Raw genomic sequence first — 27,489 nt, 5'->3', positions numbered from 1 at the left:
TTTTCTGTCGAAAGCCAAGGAGGGTCACATGAGTTGCTGAACCAGTCGGTTTTGTCGAGTTGCCGTGGTGCGGCAACCAGTGGCACTCTCAACAAGGCCAATTAGACAGCAAAGTCTAATGAGTGCCGCAGCCCAGCAAGCGAATGGGTCTCCGATTCCCTGCCTCTCCCTTAAATGCGAGCGAAGGAAGCTTGTTGACAGGAAGATGTGTTGTGGACGACTGGACAAAAATCAGGCGATCATTACTTGATCCTTTTTATTTTATATGTTTGTTAATTTAATTGGGTCGGTCAGTTTTTAGTTTCATGTGTTTTGGTAATGTTGTGTATGTCTATGTTTTCCTGTATGTTTGAATCCTTGGCCGTTGGCGTAGGTAGGTGTGTCGCTGAACAGCCGACCAGCAGCTAGTTTCCAGTAATGGGTTAGGTCATTAGCGGGGCCTATAAATAAATAGGAAGGGAAGGGAGCAGTGGGTCTCAGATGTTTGCAGAGGACTGCAATGTAAAGAGGTGTCTTCTTCTCTAAGGGGAGCGGCTTTGCGAGCTTTCTTTCCTTACTATGTGAACCGATGGGGATGTTAATTTTCTTTCTTCTAATACACACACTTGCTCTTTTCACATTATTTGAAGACTAAAATTGGTAAATGCTGTAAGTGCCACAATAACTCAAATGCAGTTTTCCACGTTAAACTGTGAAATGTACCATGCTTCATAATGTGGTAAACGTGAAATGTGGCTGGTAGCCCTTTAAGTAGTTCAAAGGGCATGTAAAGAGGTCACTAGTGTTCACGTTCTTACGGGCTGATGTGCGGAACGATGCGATTTCCCAACACTTTCGCTTTTGGCACTTACAACATTTGCCACTTTTAGTCCTCATTTCAATAGTTCATTTCATGTGGGCAACCGGGTACACATGTACTGTACACATACCTTCAGCCACCTTTTTTGGTACTGGAGGGTTATTTTCTTTTTTACTCTTGAAACCAGTGGCTACAGGAGTCTACACACACTCTTCGGGAAGGGGTAGGGGGGGCAGAGCACATTGAAATGTGGATTTTGCGAATAACGGCCAAGATTTAACTTATGTAAATAAGATACGAATAAACCTGTATATATCAAAAGGGAAATGGGCATTAAGTTATAATTTGAGGAAATACCTATCTATTGCCAATAGTTATATCCACAGAATTTCAGAGACTGTAGGTTTTGAACCTAGGGACAAGGTTTTAAGATGTATGGGTGTGTATGTTGAAGGTGCGAGCTGTGAATTGCCTAAAAAACACAAACTATACTTTTACAAACTGGAGGCGGAAAGTCTGGGTTTCCTCAAGTCCATTCTTATCCAGGCGGACTTTAGATGAAATGTGGATTCATCGCTGAAAATCACACAACTAAAAAAATCATCATCTTCTTTATTAAGAATTTGTGTGCAGAAGATCCTACGAGCCAAATGATCTGCAGGCTTTATAGGGCCTGCAACAGCTGCAGACGGTACAGTCTCATTTGGGGTCTTTCCTTAACACTTTTCACACTCATTGTTGGCATTGCTAGTACTTGACTCGCCTGCCGCACAGATTTTCTAGGACTGTGAGTGAAAGCCGTTCTGATGCTTTCCACCTTCTCGCCTGATACACACGGCCATCCGGAACTTTTACCTTTACACAAGCATCCTGTCATCTTAAACTGGTTATACCACCTACGAATGTTGTGTACACCCTGTATTTAGTGTTGGGCTGTTGTGAATGATTTCATAGGTTTCTTTTCTGATACATTTGTGAATGCAACCATGTTTGTGCTGAGTGAATTTGTTGTGCCAAAAAAAAGTGGGTGCACTGAGAAGGGAAAAATATAAAATTTGAGAATGTAAAATCGGGGTTCCACTGTATACTGTGTAGCTGTGAAGTCATGATAGAACAGCACGTATTCTGATCCATCTAGATAATCTATTCAGTCTATTTCATTTACTTTATATCCAGCATACCAATAAAATGCGTAAACACATCTGGCTAACCACAATTCATGGGAACTACTGCATGACAATAGACATGTTTTCCCATTATTGCAACATTGTTACCTCCAAATTCCAGTAACTGCCTTTGTCTTTCATAATGCTGTTTGGATGTTTTAAGCTAGTGATGGGGTATAGTTTTCAGTGTCATAGCCTTTTATTGAGAATGTCCGTTGTTGAGAAGTAACTTCTCCATATATATATATCAGTATATCTCTGCTGGAGAATTAGAAAAATGTCCATTATTTAGAGGTCAATTGAGAGAAGTTTCACTGTATATTGTTTTCTTTGTGCTAACTTCCACCTATTTGCTTTTACGGGTTTAAAAGTATATTAGTATTATTTTTTGCTCTATTTACATCATGAAATATTCATTACTTATCCATACAATTGCAAAATAATACATTAAATGTTACTTGTTTTGACCTGGTTCCCCTGATTTTTTTTTCAAGCTTACCTTCATAGCTTAAGGATGAAAAATTTCTGAGTTTCTGACACCAAATTCTTGTGTGAGAACGAGAAAGACCTAACTCCAAATTATCAATTGTAGAGGAGAGAGGAAATAATGTATTTTAGGAATATGTCCGACTCTTAAAAGGTCAGTAAATTGGAGATATGTGACTCCACCTTACCACTAAGGATTAGAAGTCGAGACACGTTGATCTGATTCCATAGAGCTCTTCAAAGGAGATCCGTTAAACAAAACCAAAAACTGTATTTTTGGAGTTATGTTCCTCACGTTCTCATGCGACAAAATGTAGTGAATAAAAATCACTTTAATAATAACATTTGCTGTTATCCAACAGTTATTATGTAAACTTTATAAGAAGAACATTGTTGTACGAGAAAAAATATGAAATAATATTTTATGTAGAAATTTAAGCGAAGATGCAGGCTTAACCTGGACTGAAACACATTTCTCTGGCATACCATACTCTTGCTTTATCAACTGACCTATTGAGCAGAAGCAAAAAATTCAGGTGAAACCAAGCTCAGATGGTAAAGCAGTGGCATGGTATATCAGGGACATAGGGCCAATCCTGCATTTTTTGCTGGAATTTGTAGATAGTACAAACTATATGGTATTAATTTAATATTTTACTTGGAATGTTACAGTGATATCCCACCATCCCAAGGAGGCCGCTATTCTGGATTTGGATATTCCATGGAACCACCACCTAGGAGTAGTTCGCAAGAATTTTTTGATACTGCTGTTTCTTCTCTTGCCAGTGTAGGTGTCAATTTGTTTTATTTTATTTTATTTCTGTGAGTGTGTTTTGAAGTCATATTTCTATGATTTAATGGTTAATGGATTTTCTGTGTTCTCAGTTTATTTCTCTATTGTGGTACTTTGCACGGGTGTTAAGCTATTGCTATTGAACAGTGCCGACGGTAAAAACATTAACCCGAGTGAGTGGAAATGCAGCGAGAGGTGATTTATTGTTCCAGCAGCAGGCATCCTCCCGATGCTTTTCTCTGCTTTGCCGAGGGAGACACGTGCAACGGACAGTGGCCAAGGTAAGCACCCGCCTCACCGACTCTTGAACTTTCTTTTTCTTGTGCTGCTGTGTGGAGACATTAAGTTAAACCCAGGTCCCAGGCCAATGGAAAACATATTCAGTGCATACTATCATAAAACTCAGAGCGTAAAAAATAAACTTTCTGACTGCACTTCGGAATTGGGAGAATTTATGGAGCAGGACTGTTATGCAATAACCGAAACGTGGCTCAACGACAATGTACTGGATTCCGAACTGCCCTTTTCAAAACATTTCACTATGTACAGGAAAGACCGAGGCTCAAGGGGCAGGGGAGTGATGCTTTGCGTAAATAACAAATGGAAAAGTGTCGTGCGAAGTGACCTGCATCGCGACTGTGAAATTCTGTGGGTTCAGGTGCTTCTCGGCAAGAAAAACAAACTTTTCATCGGTTGTTTTTTACGGGCCGCACAAAACTTGCCTCGTAGCAGTTCTGGAGGCTTGCTACGATTCTGTGCTGTCGGCATCCTCTATGGGCGACGTGATTCTTTTCTGAGACTTCAATCTCTCGATTACGTGGACAGACTCCACGCATGGCTTTACAAACGACAAGAATGACAAGTACTTCATGGATCACTTCATACGTGGCCTAAGACTTCAACAGCACAATATGTTCAATGCACGAAAAGACAATAACCTGGACTACATTCTCTCATCACTCCCTTCAGCGCACATCACCCCTTCGAGAAACCTCATCCCTTCGGACCATGAATCGCTGGACGCTGTATTCTGGCTCCCGGACCACCTGGAGAGTGAACGACCTCCCACCCCCTGGATGGCAATACCTTGTTTGGAGCAAAGCACCCTGGGGTGACATCCGTTCGGCACTGGATTCCATTCCCTGGACAATCCTGGAGAGTGGAATTGTCGACGAAGCGTATGACGTGCTGACTGATGTAGCGTAGTAAGGGTTTCAGGTAAAGACACGTGTGTAAGTGTGCAAACGGACACCCTTGTGTTGAGACTATAATAAACATATAAAAATATATATATTAAGCTGTTATAGTCTTTCCTTACACCCAGCAAGCCCTGAGATATTTCTGAGTCCATGTTCTACGGCTGACAAAAAGTTAGTGCCTATGGGTAGACTTTTGCCATCCTCCTAAGTGAAGTGTTTAGAGTGTGGTAATTGTGTGTAGGTGGGACGTTGCACTCTTAACCACATGTAATTTTTCTGTTATTTTTTTTGTTGTATTATGTTGTTATTTTTTTTGTCCTTATGTTCTATAAAATTGTTCCAATGTAAAATGGCTAACGCTGTATTTGGAATCTTCTATTAAATAAATAAATAAAAATAAATAAACACACTATCCGTAGGTTCAAACCCATATATTTGATCATGGGTTCAGATTCAATTCAACTGATCAATGTTTTGTAATTGTTATTCATTCTCATTGTTGCAATTTGCTAAAAGTTGCAGAATGAAATAAGCATAAGAATTACGTTCCAGTTCTGTGTAAGTCATGGATGATATATATTTCTCTGTATTTATTCTCTGGTTTATTTAATTGGTTTTCTACCCCCTCTTCATGGTTGCAGTTTACCTAGTGAAGTGAAAGCTAAATTTTGTTTTCCAAGTAAGGTTTAGTTATCAATTATGCAAACCTACTATTGCTAAATGCATGTCTGTTATTCTTGTGAATTCTAATTTCTGATACCAACTGATATTGTATATGATATTCTACTGAAATAATTAGGGCTGAGCCGATACCGATCCTGATGTATCGTATCGGCCAATATCAGTATCGGAAAGTATCGGTTGGAATTCATCAACCGATACCAGCCGATACTTTTCCAGCATATTGGTCTTCACGGGGTCCGTAAAAATGCCGCGTGACACTTTTGCTAAGTCTAATTTTCCTAGAAATTATACAAAATCCAAACTTTCTTTTCATTTTGCACTAAAAACTATATTTTGTGATTACATAACATACATTTTAATATTCTTATGGATTTTTTGAATATTCTAAAGCAATTTTTTTTGGAAAATTGATGCATATAATTGGAGGAGAATATTTAGACATCAATATTGATCAATATTTTGAACAAATTTTAATTATTGCAATTTTCAAGTATCGGTGTGAATCGGTAAGAGTATCGGCATCCGTATCGGTTTAAAGTGGTATTGGCTCAGCCCTAGAAATAGTGCTTCATAATTATGTGCATCCATTCAATCTGGAAAACTTGGCTTGAATTTAACAATTTTCTTTTGGATTATTGATTTTGAACTTTTCAATCATATGGTTAATTAAAATATAGATTGCTAATAGGTTTAAATTCTGTGACTTTTTTCTTAGATAAACAGCTAAAATGGTGTTATCATTGTGGTACATGTAAAAAATGTTTTTTTTATTTTTTGGAGATTGTTAGATTATAATCAATGAAAGTAAAATCTCGGTAAAACTAAAAGATAAGTATTTTTTCATAGCTTGGGGATAGAAAAATTTTGCTACATTTTTGTGTTCCCACTGCCTCCTCTCCTCATGCCCTTTTGCACTTTCCATTCGGAAGTGAATTCTCCATCGACCAACACTGCTCTTTGACGTGTCCTTACAAGAACTGGCAACATTGAAGGGTCATATGGTGCCCACAAGTCTTGTCAAGAATGTCAGAAAGATAACGTCCATAGTTGTACAAGTATTTGTTTGTAGTATATAAGATTGTGCTACAATTTGAGTAGTACAATTATACAACAGCTGTTGAAATAGAAACCAAACTTTACAAAATTGAGAAATTGGTAATATTCACCAGCTATTTGGACTTGTCTCCTTCAAAGTACTCCCCTCCACTGTGCACACACCCCTCCCAGCATTTCTTCCAGTTCTGGAATTCCTGCTGGAACTCCAGTTTTGGAATGGTCCGTAGGTGCCTCGCGAATTCTCCTTGATCTCTTCTATTGTGTGGAATCTGTGACCTTTGAGAGTTGATTTCAACTTGGGGAAGAGGAAGAAGTCTGCCGGTGCCAAATCAGGGGAGTAGGCCAGTTGTTGGACAACAGGTGTCTGGTGCCTTGCCAAAATATTCCGGACAGCAAGTGAGGAATGAGCACATGCATTACTTTCATGAACCTTCTTGTTCTGCCACATCTGTGGCCTATTGCGCTGCACCTATTCACGTAATTGTTGCATGACGTTAACTTAAAATGCTGCAGTTTCACGTATTGTGAGATGACGTTTGCACACATAACTTCCCACACCCTTTCCATGTGATTGATGTCGGTAGAGGTGGATGGGCATCCAGATTTTGTGTCTTTCTCGATGGAGGTTTGACCTGATCTGAAACATTCCTCACCATAGGCTTCATGTAACATGCTGTACGTCTCTTTGAAAGTTTTCTGCAGTTTTGCACAGAACTTATCCAGTTCCTTCATGGTAGGGTAACTGAAAATAGTTGCAGGCACTCAACGCATCTGCAGTCAACGTGATCCACTGCGTTACTGTGGTTAGCAACAGCTTTGAAACTGATCCAAGTTATTAACTAAGGACACCGATAGGTGCCACCACTGTTGGTACTCTTCAACGCATTTATGTACAAACTTTACAAAAAGAGTTTGGTTTCTTTTTTAACAGGCCTTGTATCATAATGAGATCAAAAGGAAGGTATTTTCTATGATTATTTTTGGGCCTATTTCAGGGTTGGTCGGTGTTCTCTGTATCAGCCACAAAGATAGCTAGCAAGGCAACTGAGGGGGCCATAAAAATCGGAGGAATAGCCACCCAGAAGGTGTCGGAAATTAGTGCAACAGTTGGTGAGAAGGTAATGAAACATGGTACTTTTTATCATTATTGATAGTTGATATGGAGATTTAAGTTTGCAAGCTAATTTTGTTGCGCAAAAGTGTGTGACTATGTTAAGGGCTAGGTGTTCTGTTATTTCAAATATTGTTTTCAAAAATGGTACTTGTATTTGAGAACGACACAGAAATTATATTGGTTTTTGAAGCTAGTCAAGTTCCCACACAGTGTTACGATTAATGCCCTTCCTTGGTGTGATCAATCCCAGGTTGAATGGAATTCCTAATGAGCTAGAAATCCTAGAAAAATCAGGGAAATCAACCTAGAAATGAAAAGGTGTTGAAAAATCAGGGAAATTATTATTATATGCTTGCTAGGATTGGAAACTATGAACACATTTCACATTTTTTCCTCGCAATTGGACCAAGCATTTGTGAGTATGCCTTCATTAATTTCATCAAAACACTCATTCTCATTGTCGCAATTGTCCAAAAGTGTCAGAAAAGTGACACAGAATAACAAGAAAATACAAAAAAGAGAAAAGTGACACAGAATAACAAGAAAATGCAAAAAAGAAACTTTTGCCTCCCTACTAGTTACATTTTTGGATATATTTTGCAAAAAGCTGGCTTTTTTGAATGGATGTTTTTTTTCTCGATAAAAAGCAGCCTTTTTGAAAAAAACAACAAATTTTGACTTTTTTAGTTTTTTTTGCCAATTACAGCTAACCTATTTCGCTTAAAGTTACTGTTATGAGTTTATAAGTTTGTAATGACTAGAGACCGGATGTTTAGGCACTAAAAACATATAAAATAGGCAGGCAAATAAGCACTTATAATTTTCAAGATAAGCATTAAAATACAAATAATCAATAAAAAAGGCAATGAAATTTAACTCAAAATAATGAAGATAGACTTACAAAAAGAAATAGGTGGTTAAAAAATATAGAAACATATCTGTACATTCTTTATAGTTGCTTAAAATAAACCAGGAACTCATCATTAGAGACAGCAGTCCAATATTGTACTTAATAAATCACTGCAAACAGGAGTCATGTCAGCCCAAAATTTTCTATTGTATAATGGCTACACACAATAGTCTGACAAAAGAAATTGTTGGCTACTTCCAACCAGTAAAGGTAAAAAAAGGTAAAGTGTTCCCCTGTGCATAGCACCACGCCATGAAGGCGTATAGGGGGTGTGGGGGTAACGCCCCACACTTTCTTGATCCGGTCGTGAGTGGGGGTGATGTGATCAGCATCACGCCCCTGACCGCCTTTACCCCCCAGGGTTTCCCCCAGGTACCCATTTTATTCGACGCTGGGTAGGCGCCGGGGCCGCTTCCACCGTTAGAAAAGTTCCCGGATTTGAACCGGCCGGGGATCGAACCCGGGACCTCTAGCATGGTAGTCAGACGCGTTACCGACTGAGCCACCGCGGCCACTCAACCAGTATGCAAATTATTTAAATATACACTTTATCACTGCACACAGGGTTATTTCGGTTAAAAAATTTACACTATATATTCCACACAGCAGTTCGAACTGGTATAACTAATTTAATCGTGGCCGCCATTCGCTCACCGACGAGATTCGCGAGATTCGACGGTAATGCAGTGGAGGCTGTACTCCTGTACCAGGAAGCTTTTCCTCGCTGACAGCACCCTGATCGTTTTGTGTTCATAAGATTAAATCAAAGCCTCCGAGTACATGGGAGTTTTGAATATGGAGAAAGAAGCGGTAAGCCAACATGTATCACAGTGGAAGAAGAGGAAAGCATTTTACAACGCGTTGAAGAAGCACCAGGGACGTCAACTAGGAGGATCGCGGCACAGTTTTGAGGTGTTTCTCACATCAGTGTGTGGCACATTTTACACCGCCAGTTGCTCTACTCGTACCATCTCCAATGCATACAAGGTCTCCAAGCAACGGATTGCGAGGCCAGGGTTGGGTTTTGTGAGGGGATGCTGCAAAAACTTGCATTACTCCCATGCTTCTTAGGTGACATTTTGTTCACAGACGAAGCTGGATTAACTAGTGACTGAATTGTGAACTTTCATAATACTCACGTGTGGTGTGACGAAAAACCCCATGAAATGTTTGAGGCATGATATCAGCAACGTTTCACCTTGAATGTGTGGATGGGTGTAGTAGGTGATTTCATATTGGGACCTCACATTCTGCCACCCAAACCCAATGGTCGTGGGTACCTTCAGTTGCTACGTATCATCTTCCACGCCTCCTGGAAGATGTTCCCCTTCACCAGCAGTTGTGTGTGGTTCATGAACGATGGGGCACCAGCACATTTTGCTTACCTGTGCGGCGGTACCTTTTGCGATGCTATGGTCGGCACTGGATAGGTCGTGCGGGGCCTGTATTGTGGCCACCACAGTCACCTGATTTAAATCCATTGGATTTTTGTATTTTGGGTCACGTGAAGAGCATGGTGTACAGCTCTCCTGTCGATAATGTTGCAGAGTTAGTGGAATGTGTGATTGATGCATGTGCACAAATACAAAATACTCCGGGCATATAGGAAAGAGTGCGGAATTCACTACACTGACAATTGCGCTTTTGTGTGGAAATGAACGGAATGAACAAATTCAAACATTGAAAATGATATTATACTGTATTACGTTCTATTAAAAACACATACAAAACTACTCTAGTTATGTGAATATGTTTATGCTACATAGATATATTTAATAAACCTACCGAAATATAAAGATAACACTCGGAAAGAACCGCCCATTAAAAAAGCTAGTTTTTTGAAAACAGTGTTTATGTCTAGCTACGAACTTCATATTGTAAATTGTATTTTATATTTAGAAATGAGTGTCTATTTTACAGCAGGGAGAGAAACGAGAACCATGAAATAGGAAAAATACTACCTACTCTTTGTATTTTCATTGATTTGAGACACTTTTGCGAAAAACCCGAAAAAAGCCCAACCAAAAAAGCCGTAGAAAAAATCAGTTTTTTCTTCAAAAAAGCCAGTTTTTTCCGACCACTTCCAACTCTAATATGCTCTTTTACTTTAAATAAATAACCTTGATTTCTGTGATGAACGGGCCTTACTGATGATGTAGTGGTAACACTGTTGCCTTGTAACCTTGTAATAAGGGGGTTGTGGATTTCATTACTGGTGAAGGCACATTGCACAGAGGTTTGATTTCCAATTTAAAACTGTAGATATAGTCCCAATTATCCAAACTTCAATTGGACTTAAAAAGAGTTTTTTTCAACTACCACATTCCTATCATCATCGTCAAGTCCCTTTTGCTTGAGAAGCAAGCAAATGAAGAATCTGCCTAAGGTAGATACGTGGGCTCTTGTTTCAGGCTAATTTATAGAAAAATATGTTTGATGTAATTATGGACAACTTTCTTAATGAACTTATAAACCAATATACTGAAACAATACCAATCATCGAGACATATATTGCACTGCATTTATTGAAATGCATGTTTTCTGCTGCGTATATGTGTTTCTTACCGGTGCTTAGGAGTAGAGGTGAGTTGAAACCTGTATTAGTTTTATTATACAGGGTTAGTCAAAATTATGTTAACACTCAATAGTCAAAATTATGTGAACACTCAAATGGCAGAAACAATGTATGAACAATGAACTTGACGGACATCTATAAACATGGAATGTAGGCAATGATATGCTGCAAGTGCTACAGACTTGCGCACTCAACCTGTGCGCCATTACATTCAACACATAAAAACCACCGATTAACAGCAGCACGTAAAGCCCGTACACACATTTCACGGGGTATGGATAATACATATCTTCTTTGCTCCAGTGTCAATCGGTCGGCCATTATGTCACCTAAAAAGAGAAAGAGAAGAGATTGAAGACATTTCCAATGATCAGCTGTGCACCACCTACAAATCTTCCAATACATTTCAATCATAACTGTATTTCTGACCTCTACGTATTTTGTCCATTGCGTGTTAACATAATTTTGACTAACCCTGTATATATACACTGTTGTACTCCCAGTGGATTCTGCAAATGCTTTACGTTAGATTGAGCATGTGGTGTTGCTGTCTGTGCTAGGTCGAAATGCTGAAATGAACATAGGTTGCATGAATATCCTTACTTAATGTGCAAAGGTGGTGGTTTTAACAATGACTGTTATTTTTCTGTTGAGGTTTTGATAGTGTAGCTGTTCAATATCTCGATATGTATACTTTTGAATGTAGATACAGTTATAGCAAAATGCATGCATATATTTGGTCTAGGAATTAATTCGTGCGGTTGTCACGCACACATTGAAGCTGTAGTTCAAACACAAAATACATAAATACCTTAAGAAAAATATTGCCCTTCGCGAGCCACCACTTTCGCCCATCTGTCAGGCAAGTTACGGATTCCGTGGCGAAAGAAGTCCTCATCCTTTGAAGGGATCCAGTCAGAGACCCATTTTTCGATATCTTCTGAAGAAGTGAACCACTGTCCAATCAAATCGTTATTCATGCAATCGAACAAGTAGTAGTCCGAAGGAGCAACATCTGGTAAATACGGCGGGTGGGGTAAAACTTCCCATCCGACATTTTCTAAATAGGTTTTGACCGGTTTTGCGACATGTGGGCGAGCGTTATCATGTTGAAAAATAAGTTTATCGTGTCTGTTCTCCCATTCTGGTCGTTTCCTGGCCAGAGCTTGCTTCAAACGCATTAATTGTCGTCGATAACGTTCTCCATTAATAGTTTCACCAGGTTGCAGCAGCTCATAGTACACCACACCTTTCATATCCCACCATATGCACAGCATAACCTTTGCACAGTGAATCTCTCATTTCGGTTGTGATGGACCTGGTTCACCTGGCTTCACCCAGGCCATTTTTCGTTTTGGGTTCTCGTAATGGATCCACTTCTCATCGCCAGTAACAATGCAATGCCAAAACCCCTTTCTTTTCTGTCTTTGAAGCAGCAATTCGCAAATGGTTTTTCGTCTTTTAACGTCTCTGTCTTTCAATTCATGTGGAACCCAATGTGACATCTTTTGAATCATTCCCATGGCTTTGAGGCGTTTGGAAACTGTTGTTTGATCAACGCCTAATGCTTCTGCAAGTTCTTCCTGCGTTTGACACGAATCCTGATCGAGCAATGCTCTCAATTCTTCGTCTTCAATTTTTTTTGGCTGTCCAGGTCGCTCTTGGTCTTCCAGGCCGAAATCACCACTTCTAAACCATGCAAACCACTTCTGATACGTTCGCTCAGCTAGCGCATGGTCACCATACACTTCCACCAAAATACGATGACTTTCGGTAGCACTTTTCGGCATGTTAAAGTAATGAAGCAGAACACCCCGCAAAAGCACTTTATCTGGCACGAACTGCGCCATGTTCAGTTGACTACAAAATACTGCTGTTGATGCGTCAATCAACTGCCCTATACTACGAACGATGCGTGCTGACAGGAGTTTTCAACGCATATGTGGCTACACGGAACTGTGGGACGATACGCTCGTTATGCCATCTCTTGTCCAGGCGCACGAATTAATTCCTAGACCAAATATTTTTTTTGTCTGAAGTGTCATGCATGTATCATTTTGCAAGTAAGAGAATTTTTAAAATCCTCTGTCAGAGCATGGTCAATTTTGTTTAATTTATATAATTTGTTGTTATTTATTTATATTCTTTAGACATCCATAAACTTATAGAATCATTGAAATAATTTTTAATCAAAGTAGAAAAACTAAAAGTTTGCATTTTTACATAGAATCAAATTGAATGGAAAAATTCTAAGGTGTAGCACCATTCTGGACCTACAGTTGTGTGAACTCTTGTTGAAAATCATTACCCCGTGATGCAACAGCCCATGAGGGCCAAGGCCTACCTACTGACTGCCAGCCTCACTCCTATCTGCTGAGGTGGGAGATCATCCAACCCGTTACAGGGTGATGTGTGGTCAGCACGCCAACCCCCTTTCATTGTTGTAGGTTTCCATGACCTGGTTATGATACTCATTCATAGCTCTCCAGTTTCCTCAGTATGGTCCCATACACAGGTCGAAATCTTGAGAGAAGAGTTGTTATGCTTCTCGCAGGAGACTCGAGCCATTATGCATCCCGTAGCCAGAGCCCAAAGCACGATGCCTTACACTGCATGGTCACGGTGCCGGACGTTGAAAATCATTAGAAATGAAAAACAGGGGAACCACCGGAAGATGATTCCCAAAAATCTGTTCTAGCATTGGAGTTATGTACATTTCTGAGGAAGGCGCTACAAGAGTAAATGAAGAGCAAATATTACTTTTGTCAGATTTTTATCAGAAAAGAAAATGGGAGGTTTTATTATTATTAACTCTGGCACCTGCATTGTCTATTAAGTATAGTCACATGATGCTGGGGCAGCATACGTTCCAGCCAACCTGATAGCAACCCATTGGGATAGCACACGTTCAGTCTGTTCTTTATTACATTTTGATACTTTCAGTAGTAAGCCTTTCCATATTGGTTCATCATAGTTCAGTTAGTTTGCTTAATCACAGTGCTTTGTATTTTTTGTTCAGTTCTATTTATTTTTTCTTTCATTTATTATTTTGTGATAGGTGAAAGAAGGAAAACTTATAGAGGATGTTACAAACCAGGTTACAAACATTGCTTACAAGGTGAGTGAGCTTTTTGAAACTTGTAAATATTAAATTATTTATTTCATTATCTTGAACACAAACATTTCTGTGTGTTACATGTATGTTCTGTATGTTGCATGTAAAGACATATACATGTAATGTAAAATGAATAATTACACTCCTCACAATAATTTTGGAATATTGTTATATTAGGCAATAGATGATAGGCATGGTGGCATATGTCGGCAAAAAGACGAGAACGTCCACCAGACAGATACCTTATGTAATGTTGTTGCATTCCAAGGTCGTGTCTATCACTTATTGTCTAATATAACAATATTCCAAACTTTTTGTGAGCAGTGTATAATATACATATATACAATTATTACACTTGTAAACCCATTTATGTTGTATCTTTGAGAGAAATTTATTACATTATAATATTGTGTGCACACATATTTTAAATATCAAATGAACCATTTGATTATAAATGCTTTTATGTCAACATATTTTGTTTTGTATAAATTTTACATATATGAGAAGTATTTCTTGGTACATTTCAAAATCCAGTGTAACCATTGAAAATATGTATCGAAATACACAATAATTCACTATTTTTGTTGCAGTTTACGACTCTTAACAAGCACATAAACACAATTTTTGCTGTTACGTTTCGGGAGGACACACACTCCCTTCAATTCAATTCAAAGTTGTCCTCCTTTCAACAAAGGTTCTTGATCTCTTCTGTAGGATTAAATTTCGAACGTGGTGGCTTACCCCACTTGTGAAAAAGGTAACTTCTTCGTGGGTCTATACTGCCATTCTCATTATTTAATTTCTTCCACAATGAATGAAGCCTCCGATACATTTAAATCTATATCTATTGGGATCCATAATTATACTATTATAATTATGCTTGTTCGGAAAATACGGGCTCGCGTCATAAGGAGTTAAGAAGCATGGATGCTAAGGGTGTTCTGCTGATGGACTTTTTGGAGCGAGGAAGAACAATTAATGCTGACCGTTATTGCCAAACATTGGATAAACTGAAAAACGCAATTCGACATAAGCGACCAGGTCTCCTGTCAGCTGGTGTCATTCTTCTTGACGATAACGCTTGCCCCCACTCAGCAGTGCAAACACAACACAAAATTGAAGAATTGGGGTGGGAAGGGCTGCTCCACCCTCGATACAGCCCCGATTTAGCGCAGAGTGATTTCCATCTTTTTCCGGTGTTAAAGTCTGAATTGCAAGGTTACCGTTTCGAAACAGATGAAGAAGTGAAGTGTAATGTGACAGTAGTGCTCAATAGCCAGAGCCCTGATTTTCTTGCAAAGGGTATGGACAAATTGGTGCAACGGTGGGATAAATGTCTGAATCTCTATGGGGATTATGTGGAGAAGTGAGGAAGGATCCTCCTACACATGTATGTATAGTTTTCTAATGTATCTTAAAAATAAATTTTTTTACAGCATATGGAAACTTATATATTGAACGACCCACGTAATTTGACAAAAACTTCATTTTAAAAATAATAATAGAAGGACAAAAAACATCGAATGTCGGGAATAATTCCGTAAAAGCTGAATTTTGGTCAGTTGTTAGAACACTACTAGTAGTGCAAAATCCCAAAAGTCCACGCCCCTCCTCGTGGTACTTCCCCCCCCCCCAGCGCCCCCCAAATATCAATGTTGCAGACTCTCCGTTATTGACCTATATCTCCGTAACCAATTGTAGTAGGTAGGTAATCTTTTTTTTTAGTCTTAATCCTCATTAGATGTGCTATAAAATATATTCTGTTTAAGTTTTCGATAATGTTGGTGATTTTGCCGTAATTTAAAAAATAATCTTTAAAAAGTAAATTTTTTATAGTACTTTTTGAAGTTTTTGCCTTGTAACTTTTGAACAAATTAAATGACAAGAAATTGTTTCCAATAAAAGTTGTAGCCCATTGCATAAGCTTTGAAACGATATATGTCTTAATGTACTTTAATTAAAGGTACACCATAAAAAGTGTCTCCAAATGGAGGATAGTACCAAAAAGGCATGTCTTTATCACAGATTGGCGGATAAGTTCGGAATCATTGACTTTTTGATAGAAGCAAGAGACTTCGTAGAATTAATTTTTATACCACTTAAGATATGCTCAGTCGTGTAGCCAATCGCCATCTGCATGCTGACGGCCGCCATGTTGAAAATAGTCCGTCATCTTGAATGTTTTTGATTTTATATATCTCTGGAATGGTGTCACCTATCAACTTCCAATTTTTTCAGAAGTCTTTAAAATACCGTAAACTTTCATAATAAGTAATATAATAAATTTCTATTTTTGAAAAGTAAAAATAGTAGTTTTGTTGAAAAATCACTATTTATAGCAGAGTGGCAGGAAAAAACTGAATCAATCAATGAAGCAACTGTGGGGGTTGAAGCCAGGTTGGGAGTGGTTCTTATCACATCCCCTCTCCCACATGCCTTTGTGATATGTTTCAATATGCAAGGGTAACTTTACTTATCCTTTTTGATTTTCCAACTTTCTTTTCTCTCCAACTGAAAGACGTATTCCCTTAATGTAAATTACATGTGCTCTAAATGTAAGATCCTTCATGATCTCCCCCCCCCCCCCCCAACCCCATTGTTTCCTGGATGCTGGACGCAAGACTAAATGTCTGGTTGTAGATTGTTTAATGGCCGATCTTGTTAAATGGTGAACTTTCGATCTTGCCACTGAAGTTGCCAGGTTCGAATTTCAGTCTGGGGATTGATGTTCTTTGCGAGTGTCCCTTTATCAATTCCATCTAATCTTTACTCATCCTCATTATTGCGATTAGTAAAAAAAGTGGGCAAGAAATAGAAAACAGTGTCTGGTTGTAATATCTAAGATGTGAAGTGAACTCCAGCATTTCCAGTGCTGATCATTATCACCAATCTCTTGAAAATGCATCTTCTCTTGCCTGCCTATGTCCCTAGTATAGTGGTTAGCACAGCATGCTACGATGCCAGAGGACCTGGGTTTGAATACCACTTTGGGGGCATGGGCGTTCTTTGTGAGTGTTCTAACATCACACTCACTCTCATCTTCATGATTAGCCAAAGTGGCAGACAAGTGAAGTAAAAAACCAAGTCAATCAATCCAATCATTCAATTATCTTCTCGTCTGCTTCTTTTAAATTTATTTTCCCTTTCTCATGTTCTCTATTGAATCCTTCCTTTCTATCTCTTGCAACAATCACTTGTTAAATATTTTTCAAAATTCGAGTTAGTTCATAAATATTTTGAAATCTAACATGAAGATATAACTTATGTGGGTTTATATATTAACAAAATTATTACAACGCAAGATGCAGTTTACTCTTGTCTGTATTACATTTTTGTCACATACTCTGCTACTTTTTATAACTGTTGATTTTTGTTGCTATAGCAACATCAGGATTACAAATATTACAATATTTATGCAGTGTTAGCAAAAATGAAAAATATAAATTATAATTAATGTTGCACAAAAGTCATTATGAAACAAATTTTCATCCTTTAATAGAAAATAAATTGTCTAACATGAAATTAATATTTTTAATAAACATATAATCATATTGTGAGGATCCATTAAACTGTCACTCTTAAAATGGCCCTTTTTATGATGGCACATGATGCCAATGCATGCAGTGTATGGACAATATTTTAATTGTCACCCCACCCCCTCCCTCTTTACTGCACCTGTGATGCTTGTGATTAATATTGTAATGCAGCAATGTTAGATCATTGTCAATTTGGGAAATATTTATTTCTGCTTAGGTTGGTGATTTGGGGAAGAAGGGATGGAAGGACCTGTCGGCCCAAGCCTCGCATCCAACCCATGAAAACCTTGAGTCTCCTGAAACCCGTTCATGTGAGAAGTCATCCCTGCTCGATGGAGGTGCTGGTCAAAGGTAGGTGTCCACTTGCACTTTTTGTGCGAGCTGTATTCTGTTAAATATTAACCTTGCAATCATTGTGTCATGGTAGCCTAGCCTTACAATTTTTGTTGCTATACAAATAGCATTGGTTGTAGAGAAGATGGTACGATGCCAGGGGTCCCAGATTCGAATCCCAGTGGGTGTTCATCATGACTGTCCCTTCATCAATTTCATCATACCATCATTCATCTTCACCTTTGCGATTATTGCTCTTCTCCAGTCTTACAGCAGGCACCCTACATGCTGTCAAGGGAAGTGGGGAAGCGACCTATCCAGCATGATAAAAAACACATCAGCTTATAGAACAAGGTGCATGCAGCACCTCCTCCGGCGACACCGTAACTCTCTGTGCCACCGCTGTTATCTGGTTGGTCTGCTGCATATTCCCCGTGCCCCACTTCCCTTGCCAGCATATAGGCTGCCTGCCGTAAGACCACAAAAGCTAGCTATAGTCAAAAGTAGCAGAAAAGTGAAGTAAATAAACCAAATCAATCGGCCAAATTGCTGAGATCGTGAATGTGTGGGGCTGTAGCTCCACATCCTCCCATACACATTAATGGCTTGTTGGAATATGCGGTGGGTAGCTTTATTTTTTTTCTTATCTTGAATTGGTGGGGTACAGCAGTATTGTGCAGGAGTACTACTGTCATATCTTATGTAATTTTTTTTTAGATGAATCCAATGGTTTTTAGTGATGTTCAAATGATGAGTGCTTATCTAAATGACGGTAATGATTGAGACAGTGGTAAAGAAGATTTTCTGAAGGAAAGGTACATACATGTGTTGGATGTAGAGGAATTGGTCAATGTCCGAAGAACATGTGTGGAAAAAATCTGTAGACCATACTGTGATGCATAGAGAAGGCTAACGTTGAAAAACTGGAAACTATGTAAGCTGTAAGGTTTAGGATTTGGAAAAAAAACTTTCAATGACCCTTTGATGAAAATAATCAGTAAAAGAAAGTTGATTTCAATATAAGACTTCTGGAAAATGGATTCTCCCCTGTACAGTTTTTTTCAACCCCATGAATATTTTTTGAAAATATTTTTAAATGCTGATGTGTTTACAGTAGATACAATTTCAATATGTGTGCAGCCTCTCCATTGGGGCAATGGCAACATTGTTACCTTGTAATCAATGAATCCTGGGTTCAATCCCCAGTAAGGACACCTAGTGGTTTGGATTTCACTTTAAACTGTCGAGCCAGTTCCAACTAACCTTCTTTGTGTATAAGCACTTACTTCCTTATCGAAATTTAAATCTTTAGATTACCTCTAACTGGAAAAATATTGTGGAGCATTTACATTTTGGTAATTTTAGTAAAGGCAAAATCATAAAAGAGCACTTCTATTTTTTAATTTTTTTTGGGGCCAGTTTGGCTTAAAATTTATTTTGGGAAAAGATAATTATTATAAGTGAACAGAAAGAAGGAACTAGTGGTGGGAAATGAAAAACTAAATATGCTGACCAAGGCAGTAATTTATTTTATTATAAAACATAAACTAACGTAACGTTTCAACCTTCTAGCAAGGTCTTCTTCAGACTCTGTATCAAGTACAAAAGTAACCAGATACAACGAGAAGGGTAATATATATACACAAACATTACTCCCTCCAGACTATTTAGAAAGTTGTTAGGAACTTTCTAGCAGATGACTTTCACTTTCCAACTTTACTTTCACCTAAAAGGCTAAACACAATTACTTCCATATAGAATGTGGTTGAAACAAAGAATGGAAGAAGATGTTGGAAAGAGTGGAAAGGACAAGAGAAAAAGAGGAGAGGAAAAGGAAGAAAAATGAAGGGAAAAGAGCGTGAGATTAAAAAGTCCAACCACATTCTATATGGAAGTAATTGTGTTTAGCCTTTTAGGTGAAAGTAAAGTTGGAAAGTGAAAGTCATCTGCTAGAAAGTTCCTAACAACTTTCTAAATAGTCTGGAGGGAGTAATGTTTGTGTATATATATTACCCTTCTCGTCGTATCTGGTTACTTTTGTACTTGATACAGAGTCTGAAGAAGACCTTGCTAGAAGGTTGAAACGTTACGTTAGTTTATGTTTTATAATAAAATAAATTACTGCCTTGGTCAGCATATTTAGTTTTTCATAATCATGGAAACAAGGCTTAATGGAGTTATAGTGGTGGGCTACAGGGGTAGCTTGTGCAATTATCCATTTTCCAAAAAAACATGCGAGTTTCTCAGTGTTGATCTTAATCCTGTAACCTGTGTTCCACAATGTCAGCATTGTTACTCACCTGGTGTGATGACGTGTCCCTGGCTGTGACTCTACTTACACTGACCATCTGGTGGTAGGACTCTTAGCTTCTCGCTGGGATGTCAAGTAACCAGCAGGCCGAAAGTTGTCTGGTACTTCAGACCAGTGTGTCCCTGATGGAGCTGAGTTGGATGTGTGCATCAGGAAAAACCCCTGGGATCAGGTTAGAATTGGCGCAAGGTGTCAAAGGGTCATTGTATGTGCCCCTGACTGTGATTTTGCTGATCTGCTGCTTGTCTGGTGGGCTATTGACGGACGGTATTGCTGCCTCTTAGTGCCGATTGGTCTCTAGATTTTGTCAGTAATATTTATCATGCCCTTATTGATCTGGTAGTGCCTGCTGTGATTGAAACTTACCTATTTCCAACTACTTTCCCCTCTTTCCATTTTTCGTTATGTGCACTAATAACGGAGTTACCTATGAGACCGGACTTTTGAATCATTCTGTATTATTAATAACTGCGAATTTAAACATTAGATTCATGTACGATAATTCTAACAATATTGTATTTAATTTCTGTTAGACGTTTACTTTTAAATATTAGGAATTTGTGTATATAAGGGTTGCCCAAATGAAAGTGAGACTCTTGGCTTTTTCTGTAATGATTTATTGGTTGGAATATATGAACATGCAGGAAGTAAAAATGATCCATGGGTGACATATCCTCTACACATAGTCACCTTGTCTGTTCAAGCAAGTGTTCCAGGGGTATGGATACCCTGAGCGAAGAACGTCCGTGGTTGACCAATCTTCAACTACGTCATGGACCTCAGCATCGTTAGCAAACCGGGGACCCTTCAGATGTTTTTTTAGTAGCCTGAAGATGTGGTAGTTGCTGGGCGAGAGATCAGGTCGGTAGGGAGGATGGTCGAGGACTTCCCAGCAGAAATGCCGCAGCAGATCATGGCACACCTGTGCAACATGAGGGTGTGCGTTGTTGTGCAACAGAAGAACCCGATTTGACAACATTCCAGGTCGTTTACTCTTGAGGGCCGATTTCAGTTTGTTTAGGCTAGTGCAGTATGTGGTTGAGTTGACAGTCCCACCTGCGTCCATCCAATCCAAAAGCAATGGGCCCTTTTTCTCGATGTAAAAAGTGAGCATCACTTTTCCAGGTCTGATGGAGGAATGAGCCTTTTTTGGGTGTGGTGAGTTTGGATGCCATTGATCTGCTGCGGCATTTCTGCTGGGAAGTCCTCGACAATCATCCCTAACGACCTGATCTCTCTCGCCCTGCGACTACCACATCTTCAGGCCACTAAAAAACATCTGAAGTTCCAACGGTTCGCCACCGATGCTTAGGTCCATGATGCTGTTGAAGATTGGTTCCGCAGTCAACCACGGACGTTCTTCGCTCAGGGTATCCATACCCTTGGGACACTTGCTTGAACAGACAAGGTGACTATGTGTAGAGGATATGTCACCCATGGATCATTTTTACTTCCTGCATGTTCATATATTCCAACCAATAAATCATTACAGAAAAAGCCAAGAGTCTCACTTTCATTTGGGCAATCCTTATATGTTATCATGAATTACCTAACCTACTCTAACCTACTTGAAATCTAACATAACTCCGGATCCCATTGGCGTCCCATTTTCAAATTTTGTACACTTATGGAGTAATAGTGTGTGTAAGACATACAATTTTTTAAAAAGAATTAAAGGACCCGTTTGAGAAAATGGCTACCAAAGTTTTCTTTACACCACCTTCAAATGTTTTTTACCCTGACATGGATATGCAATATCTCGTGTGAAAGATCCCTTCAAAACCTTTGCAACGCCGTCCAAATAACTTCTGTAGGTGCCCTGATTGCTGAAATATTGCAATTTAAAGTTAACAAGATGTTGTAAAAAATGGTCCAAATCGCATAGTTTGCAACACTGTAATGTCGAAAATACAAAATATATGGATCTGCAACTTTGCATATTTTCCTATCTCAGTCGGCCCTTCCAGAATGCCAAATTTCAAATGTATCAAAAGATGTAAGGTTGAGGACCTTGTTGATTTCACATGGAATGACCCTAAAGCATCTCCCCCTGGCTTTTTCAGTTTCAATTCGATCCTGGGATGCTTTACATTAGATTAAATACTACATGGAATTCTCAAGAGATTCCCTCGGGCAATCAACCAGGTGAGTTGTGGAAAAGATTACATGGAAAATATATATGGAATCTTTTTCCACAACTCACCTGGTCGATAGCCGGAAAGAATCTTTTCATTAAGTACATGAGGGCAGGCACGTCGCCTGATAATGTTTGCATGAGCAAATGAACAATCATGTATGTGTCTTAAATTATGTACATATTAAATGCACACACACACACACACACACACACACACACACACATATGTATATTTATTCGAAAAAATACTATGATGTAGGAGTATATACACACAATTTACTCTGACACGACTTCTTTCACGTCTGATAACTTTTCTAGATAGTTGGTAACTCTGACTCCCATGGTGTTCCACGGAGGGCGTTGAACACAATTGCTGTGCTTGTTGCATAGAGCTGTCAGCTAAGGGGCGGTTGGCCACTTTACCCCGAAGATGTTCACTTCCCTGTGCGAACACTGATGCAAGCGGCAATACTTCTTACATTCGGCATCAAAGTGCAGCGTATACAAGGCATGTATAGGGGGACTCAAAAAGGTCTGTGCTACATAGTTGCAAACTTTAGCGAGAATTTGCTAAACCTGGCAGATTTTAAGGGGGGGGGGGAGAGACAATTTCCCTTAGGTTTTTTGTATTACTTCAAATATAGTGTGATTTTGGGGGAAAACTGTTGAAAATAAATTGAACTGTTATTCTCACTTTTTCAATTGAAGATGAAGTTGCAAGGAAGAGGAGTAAACCTGCATTCAGTACAAAAACATTATTGTGAACACTTGTATGCGAACCGCACGCGATGCCACTGCATGAGGGGCGACCTTACACCAAATTGTCAACCTCACTTCCACATAGTACACCCTGGACTGCATTTTGCAGAGTAACGAGGCTCTGCAACTGGCCATATACTTCTGTGTGGTTTTCCTGTTTTTGTCCTTGTGTGTACTGAGTGCCCCTTTGCAACCTCAGCTTTTAACCAGCCAGAATATTTTAGTTGTTTTAGTTCCGGTAAGGGAACTAAAATATCATCTGATGGGTGCAAAATAGCCTAAGTGCTGACGCACCCAAACTTTTAAATTCTAATTCATTAAGTACGTGAAATAATATTCTAATAGTGGAAGCAGTGCTTGTATCGCTACTGTTGACAGGTGAAAGGCATATGTTCCAGTGGCAATAAGCCACAGAGTTGGTAATATTTTATAGCAGGAGAAAAATTCAAGCCGCATCGTTTCGAGAGGCACGCCCTGTATGTGAATATTAGCTCCCCTCGCGTCGGAAAATACTTGAAGCCCACCGACCACAGCAGTTCCAGAAAATAAAGAGTGGCTATCGGAAACGGATCAATTGGTTGACAAATCCGAACGGTACGTTTGGCTTTCTCCACGGTAGGCGACTTCTGAAATTACGGGCCCATATAATCTGGGCTCGCTCTTGCGTGGCTCGACTCAAAGCCCAGGCGGTGAAATATCCGTCGGAAGCAAAGCTCTCGCCGTTGCAGAGTTCTTGTTTGGACAACTTGTTCCCGGAGCTCTCTGGAGTGGGACGAAACAGATTCCCGCCGAAATGTATTTTGCGGCCGTCGGACGGGGCGGGCAGAGCGAAAATTGCCAGGAAAGTGGTATTTGCCCCTCGCTGAAATATTTCAGCGGCGCGGGGCTTTACGGAGGGAATTTGGTTTCGTTGCCGGAGAAGTTTGAAGTGGCGCTCAGCGACCATGGACGTCGCCGCAAATTGTGGTTTTATGAAGGGTACGTCGCTGCTGGGCGTAACTCAACCGGAAGGCCTCGTCTTGGCGCTCCGGCACTGTTGCCAGCCCGGCTATTTCGGAACTATTTCTAGCTCTATGGAGAGATACGGGGAGGATACGAAAAATTGAATCTAAAAATATCTGAATTCTGGATCTCTTCGAATTTCCAATTTCATTGGCCACCAGGATCTCGAATCCTGAATTGATTACCCGAATCTCGAATTGCTTGCACGAAGCTCGAATCCTGGATTGGCTTCCTAGAGCTCGAATTTTGGATTGGCCACCCCAATCTCTTAATTCTGGTTTTGCTACTCTAATTTAGAATCCTGGTTTGGCTACCAGAATCTCGAATCGTGGATATTTTTCACGAATCCACTTCGCAGATTTTTGAAGTGTCTAGAAACCAAAATACCATTACTTGGTGATTATAAATTTATTGAAAAGCACAAATCTGGTAGAAGTACAAGTACAATGCAGTTATTTAGTGTGCTCGTAGAAACAATAATTGACGGGATTAAAAAAAACAAAAACAAGACAGCAACGACAATAAAAAGATACTCGTAATGAAATTGTAAGTGCACCACTGTTCACACTGTCTCAGGGAAACATTAATTTGTCGCTCCGAGGACATCAGAAATGTACACATCCTTTCGGATTATTCGAACCGAGATATCGTAGTGGAGAGAGCTTTGATGCAATCTACAGCGCACTTTTTTTTTTACTCGTCCGATGTGGCAACACTGTCGCTCAGGCCAGACACCCACCAAATGAATATAAGCGAGGCGCATCTAACAGAAAAATGGGATCGTTTCGGCTGAAAGAAATAACAATCCCTGTCAGGTCCAGCAATGTATGCCTGATCAGTTATTCCTGTATATTATATTTGTGGCTCTTGTGTCGCTATATTTTTGCTGTCTTTTGGACCACATTTATTTTTTTTATAAAGGGAAGAAAATGTGTTCAAAGACGAACCAGCAGCCCCTTCAGAATTGAATTCTGTTCGTTTATTCAATGCCCCATACATTCTCGTAAAAGTACTTGAACTGGTTCTTCGTCGGAACTATAAGAATGAACATAAACCGGCCACCTTTTCAAAGCTGGAAACTTTTTAATATCAGTTTATTTCACAATGTATATTACAGCAAGATTTCAGTCTTTATCACTGTAGAAATGATACCTATATACATATATGTGTGTGTGTGTGTGTGTGCAGTGGCGATGATGGGGCGGCGTCAGGGGCAGTTGTACCTCCCCCCACACGTTTTACCCCTTACCCCACACTATGGCCTCTTTAAGCAAAGGCTTGTCTACCAAGAGAAAGTAGCCTGTCCTTGTCCCCCTCCCCCCAAGTTTTGACAGCCATCGCCATCACTCTGTGTGCGTGTGTGTGTGTGTGTGTGTGTATGATTGATTGATTGATTTGCTTTTTTTCACTTCGGTTTTTGTGCGACTTTTGGCTAATTTGCGAAGATGGGGACGAGTAATATCATGGTGAACGGACACTCACAAACATCCATGCCCACCCTGGCCGGGATTCGAACCTGGGACTCCTGGCGTCGTAGCGCGATGTGCTAACGACTCCGCCACGGGGGCCGGCAAAATTTTGTGTGTGTGTGTGTGTGTGTGTGTGTGTATTTATCTTGTCTTTTCTTCCCAGTTAGGTTAATCGCGACGATAAGGATATGCACGGACGTTCGCAGACAATATTGTTTATTTGAGTTTTTGTTTTAAGTCCACTTTATGCACAGTAAGGCTAATCGGAACTGGGCCTACAGTTTAAAGTGGGATCCAAACCACTGTGTGCTTCCACTGGGTGACGAACTCGAGATCCCTTGATTACAAAGCGACGACGCTACCACTGCGCCATCGGGGAGGCCCCGCACAGAATATTGTAAGGGGAACAAAATCAAAAGATTGTGTTCTGGATTGGGATAAACAAAATGGCGGGGTGCTGTCATATATGCGTGATATCGTAAAAAAGAGAAGCAGAGAGAGGAACGAATGAAAGAGGAAGGAATATATTGAGAGCCTTAGAAGCAAAGTAATAAAGAGTAATATTTGTGATCGCACGTTCAACCGTTATCTAGCAAATAATCGTGGACGATATTTGGATGGCATCGATAGCTTTTCGAGTCTGCCGCTCCTCTCCAAAGTTAACCCCCAAGAACCATGGCCGTATTTAGAGGGGGGTTTCTAGGGTTCAACCCCCCCGAAACTTCTGACATGTTGGATTAATGGATGTTCAGAAACCAAAATCTGTAACAAATTTTCAATTTTTTTCTCGAAGCATCACAAAAATACAAGGAGACAATGTTGAAACAATCGAGCTAGAATTTTCATACATTTGGAATTCTGAAACTTGAGTGAAACAGGATTTATTCTCGGAATTGCAGCCCACCGGCGACCCCTCCATTATCATTTCTGCTGTCATCTTTCCAGTGTTGTTCCTGCGTCACAAGGAATATAGACTGAAGATTCCCTTATGATTGTTCCAAAATTGCCTTTCCAGCTTTTAAATTCCCCGTCCGATAAAGTCGAAAATAAATCCCCCTTGATACAGTAGGAGTTCAAACCTAGTACCTCCAGTTTCGTAGCGCATTACGTTGTCGACTGAGGTTACAATCCATGCACCAGGCTAAGCTTTTAAAGAGAATAACTGGTTCCACACTTTTCAAAATTCCAAAATATTAATTTTAAAGTCAAACAACAAAAACTTTATGACTAAAATTTCCATCTAACTTTTTAAAGTTTTTTCTTGAAGGTATCTAAAGTTTAATGACGAAGTAAAATAATTGTACATTTCAATACACATTGTATGAAACGTAAAAAAAAACAAAAATAAACTTATGCTGGATATTCACTCATCTGCTGGATTGAGTAAGCCCCCTCAAGGATATAACAATAATATAATAATAATAGTTATTAGTATTATTATTATGGAATAAAATTGTTTTATTATTATGACATTTTAATTATTATTATTATTTCTATTATTCAAATTTCTGGCGACGCCCTGCTGAATGAACCCCCCCCCCCGAAAATTTTTCCTGCCTACGGCCATGCCAAGAACGATTCGCCCCTCCCCAAATAGGCTCCAATTTATGCCCATGTTATACTCAGAGAACAGAAAATTTACTATTTGCTTGGTGTTTTTAGCAGAATATGCTTAAAATGTTAAATTCGCGATAAACAACAAGAATGACGCAAAACACACTAAATTGACATTTTTTTGCTACCTCGTATGCATGAAGAATGTGTTCAGCTTGCTAATGTACCCAGTTATAGGCGATTTCGGACAATAACGTTTTTCGGTGTCACCTCGATTGTGCAAATTATGTATCTGTATATAGGACCTATGATACAACCGGGTGGACAAACACACACTTTTTCAGGGGATTGGAAAGCCACACTTTCACGGAGAAGGCAAGGTTTTATTTTGAATTATTTTAAAAGGAAACAGCATCTTCGCGTAAGAAAAGCACAATCAACAGAGTGAAAATTTTCACCCCAGCTGCATACGCCCATGGATACAATATTTG

The 27,489-nt window shown here is 39.4% G+C and overlaps 1 protein-coding gene across 1 annotated transcript in view; it reads left to right on the top strand.

The window, feature by feature from the left end:
• Nucleotides 1-27,489, top strand: part of ArfGAP1 (ADP-ribosylation factor GTPase-activating protein 1) — a 352,775-nt gene that overhangs the window by 29,038 nt on the left and 296,248 nt on the right. The window contains exons 5-8 of the mRNA XM_083121990.1: nucleotides 3,124-3,238; nucleotides 7,179-7,301; nucleotides 13,841-13,900; nucleotides 17,651-17,784. Of these exons, the coding sequence (XP_082978116.1) occupies nucleotides 3,124-3,238; nucleotides 7,179-7,301; nucleotides 13,841-13,900; nucleotides 17,651-17,784 (432 nt within the window). The remainder of the gene's footprint in view (nucleotides 1-3,123; nucleotides 3,239-7,178; nucleotides 7,302-13,840; nucleotides 13,901-17,650; nucleotides 17,785-27,489) is intronic.

The sequence above is a fragment of the Lepisma saccharinum genome, chromosome 5 (genome assembly GCF_977018435.1).
Source record: "Lepisma saccharinum chromosome 5, izLepSacc3.1, whole genome shotgun sequence".
Taxonomy (NCBI): Eukaryota; Metazoa; Arthropoda; class Insecta; order Zygentoma; family Lepismatidae; genus Lepisma; species Lepisma saccharinum.
Note: the sequence above shows the minus strand (reverse complement) of the source record. Positions and strands in the feature narration are given on the sequence as shown.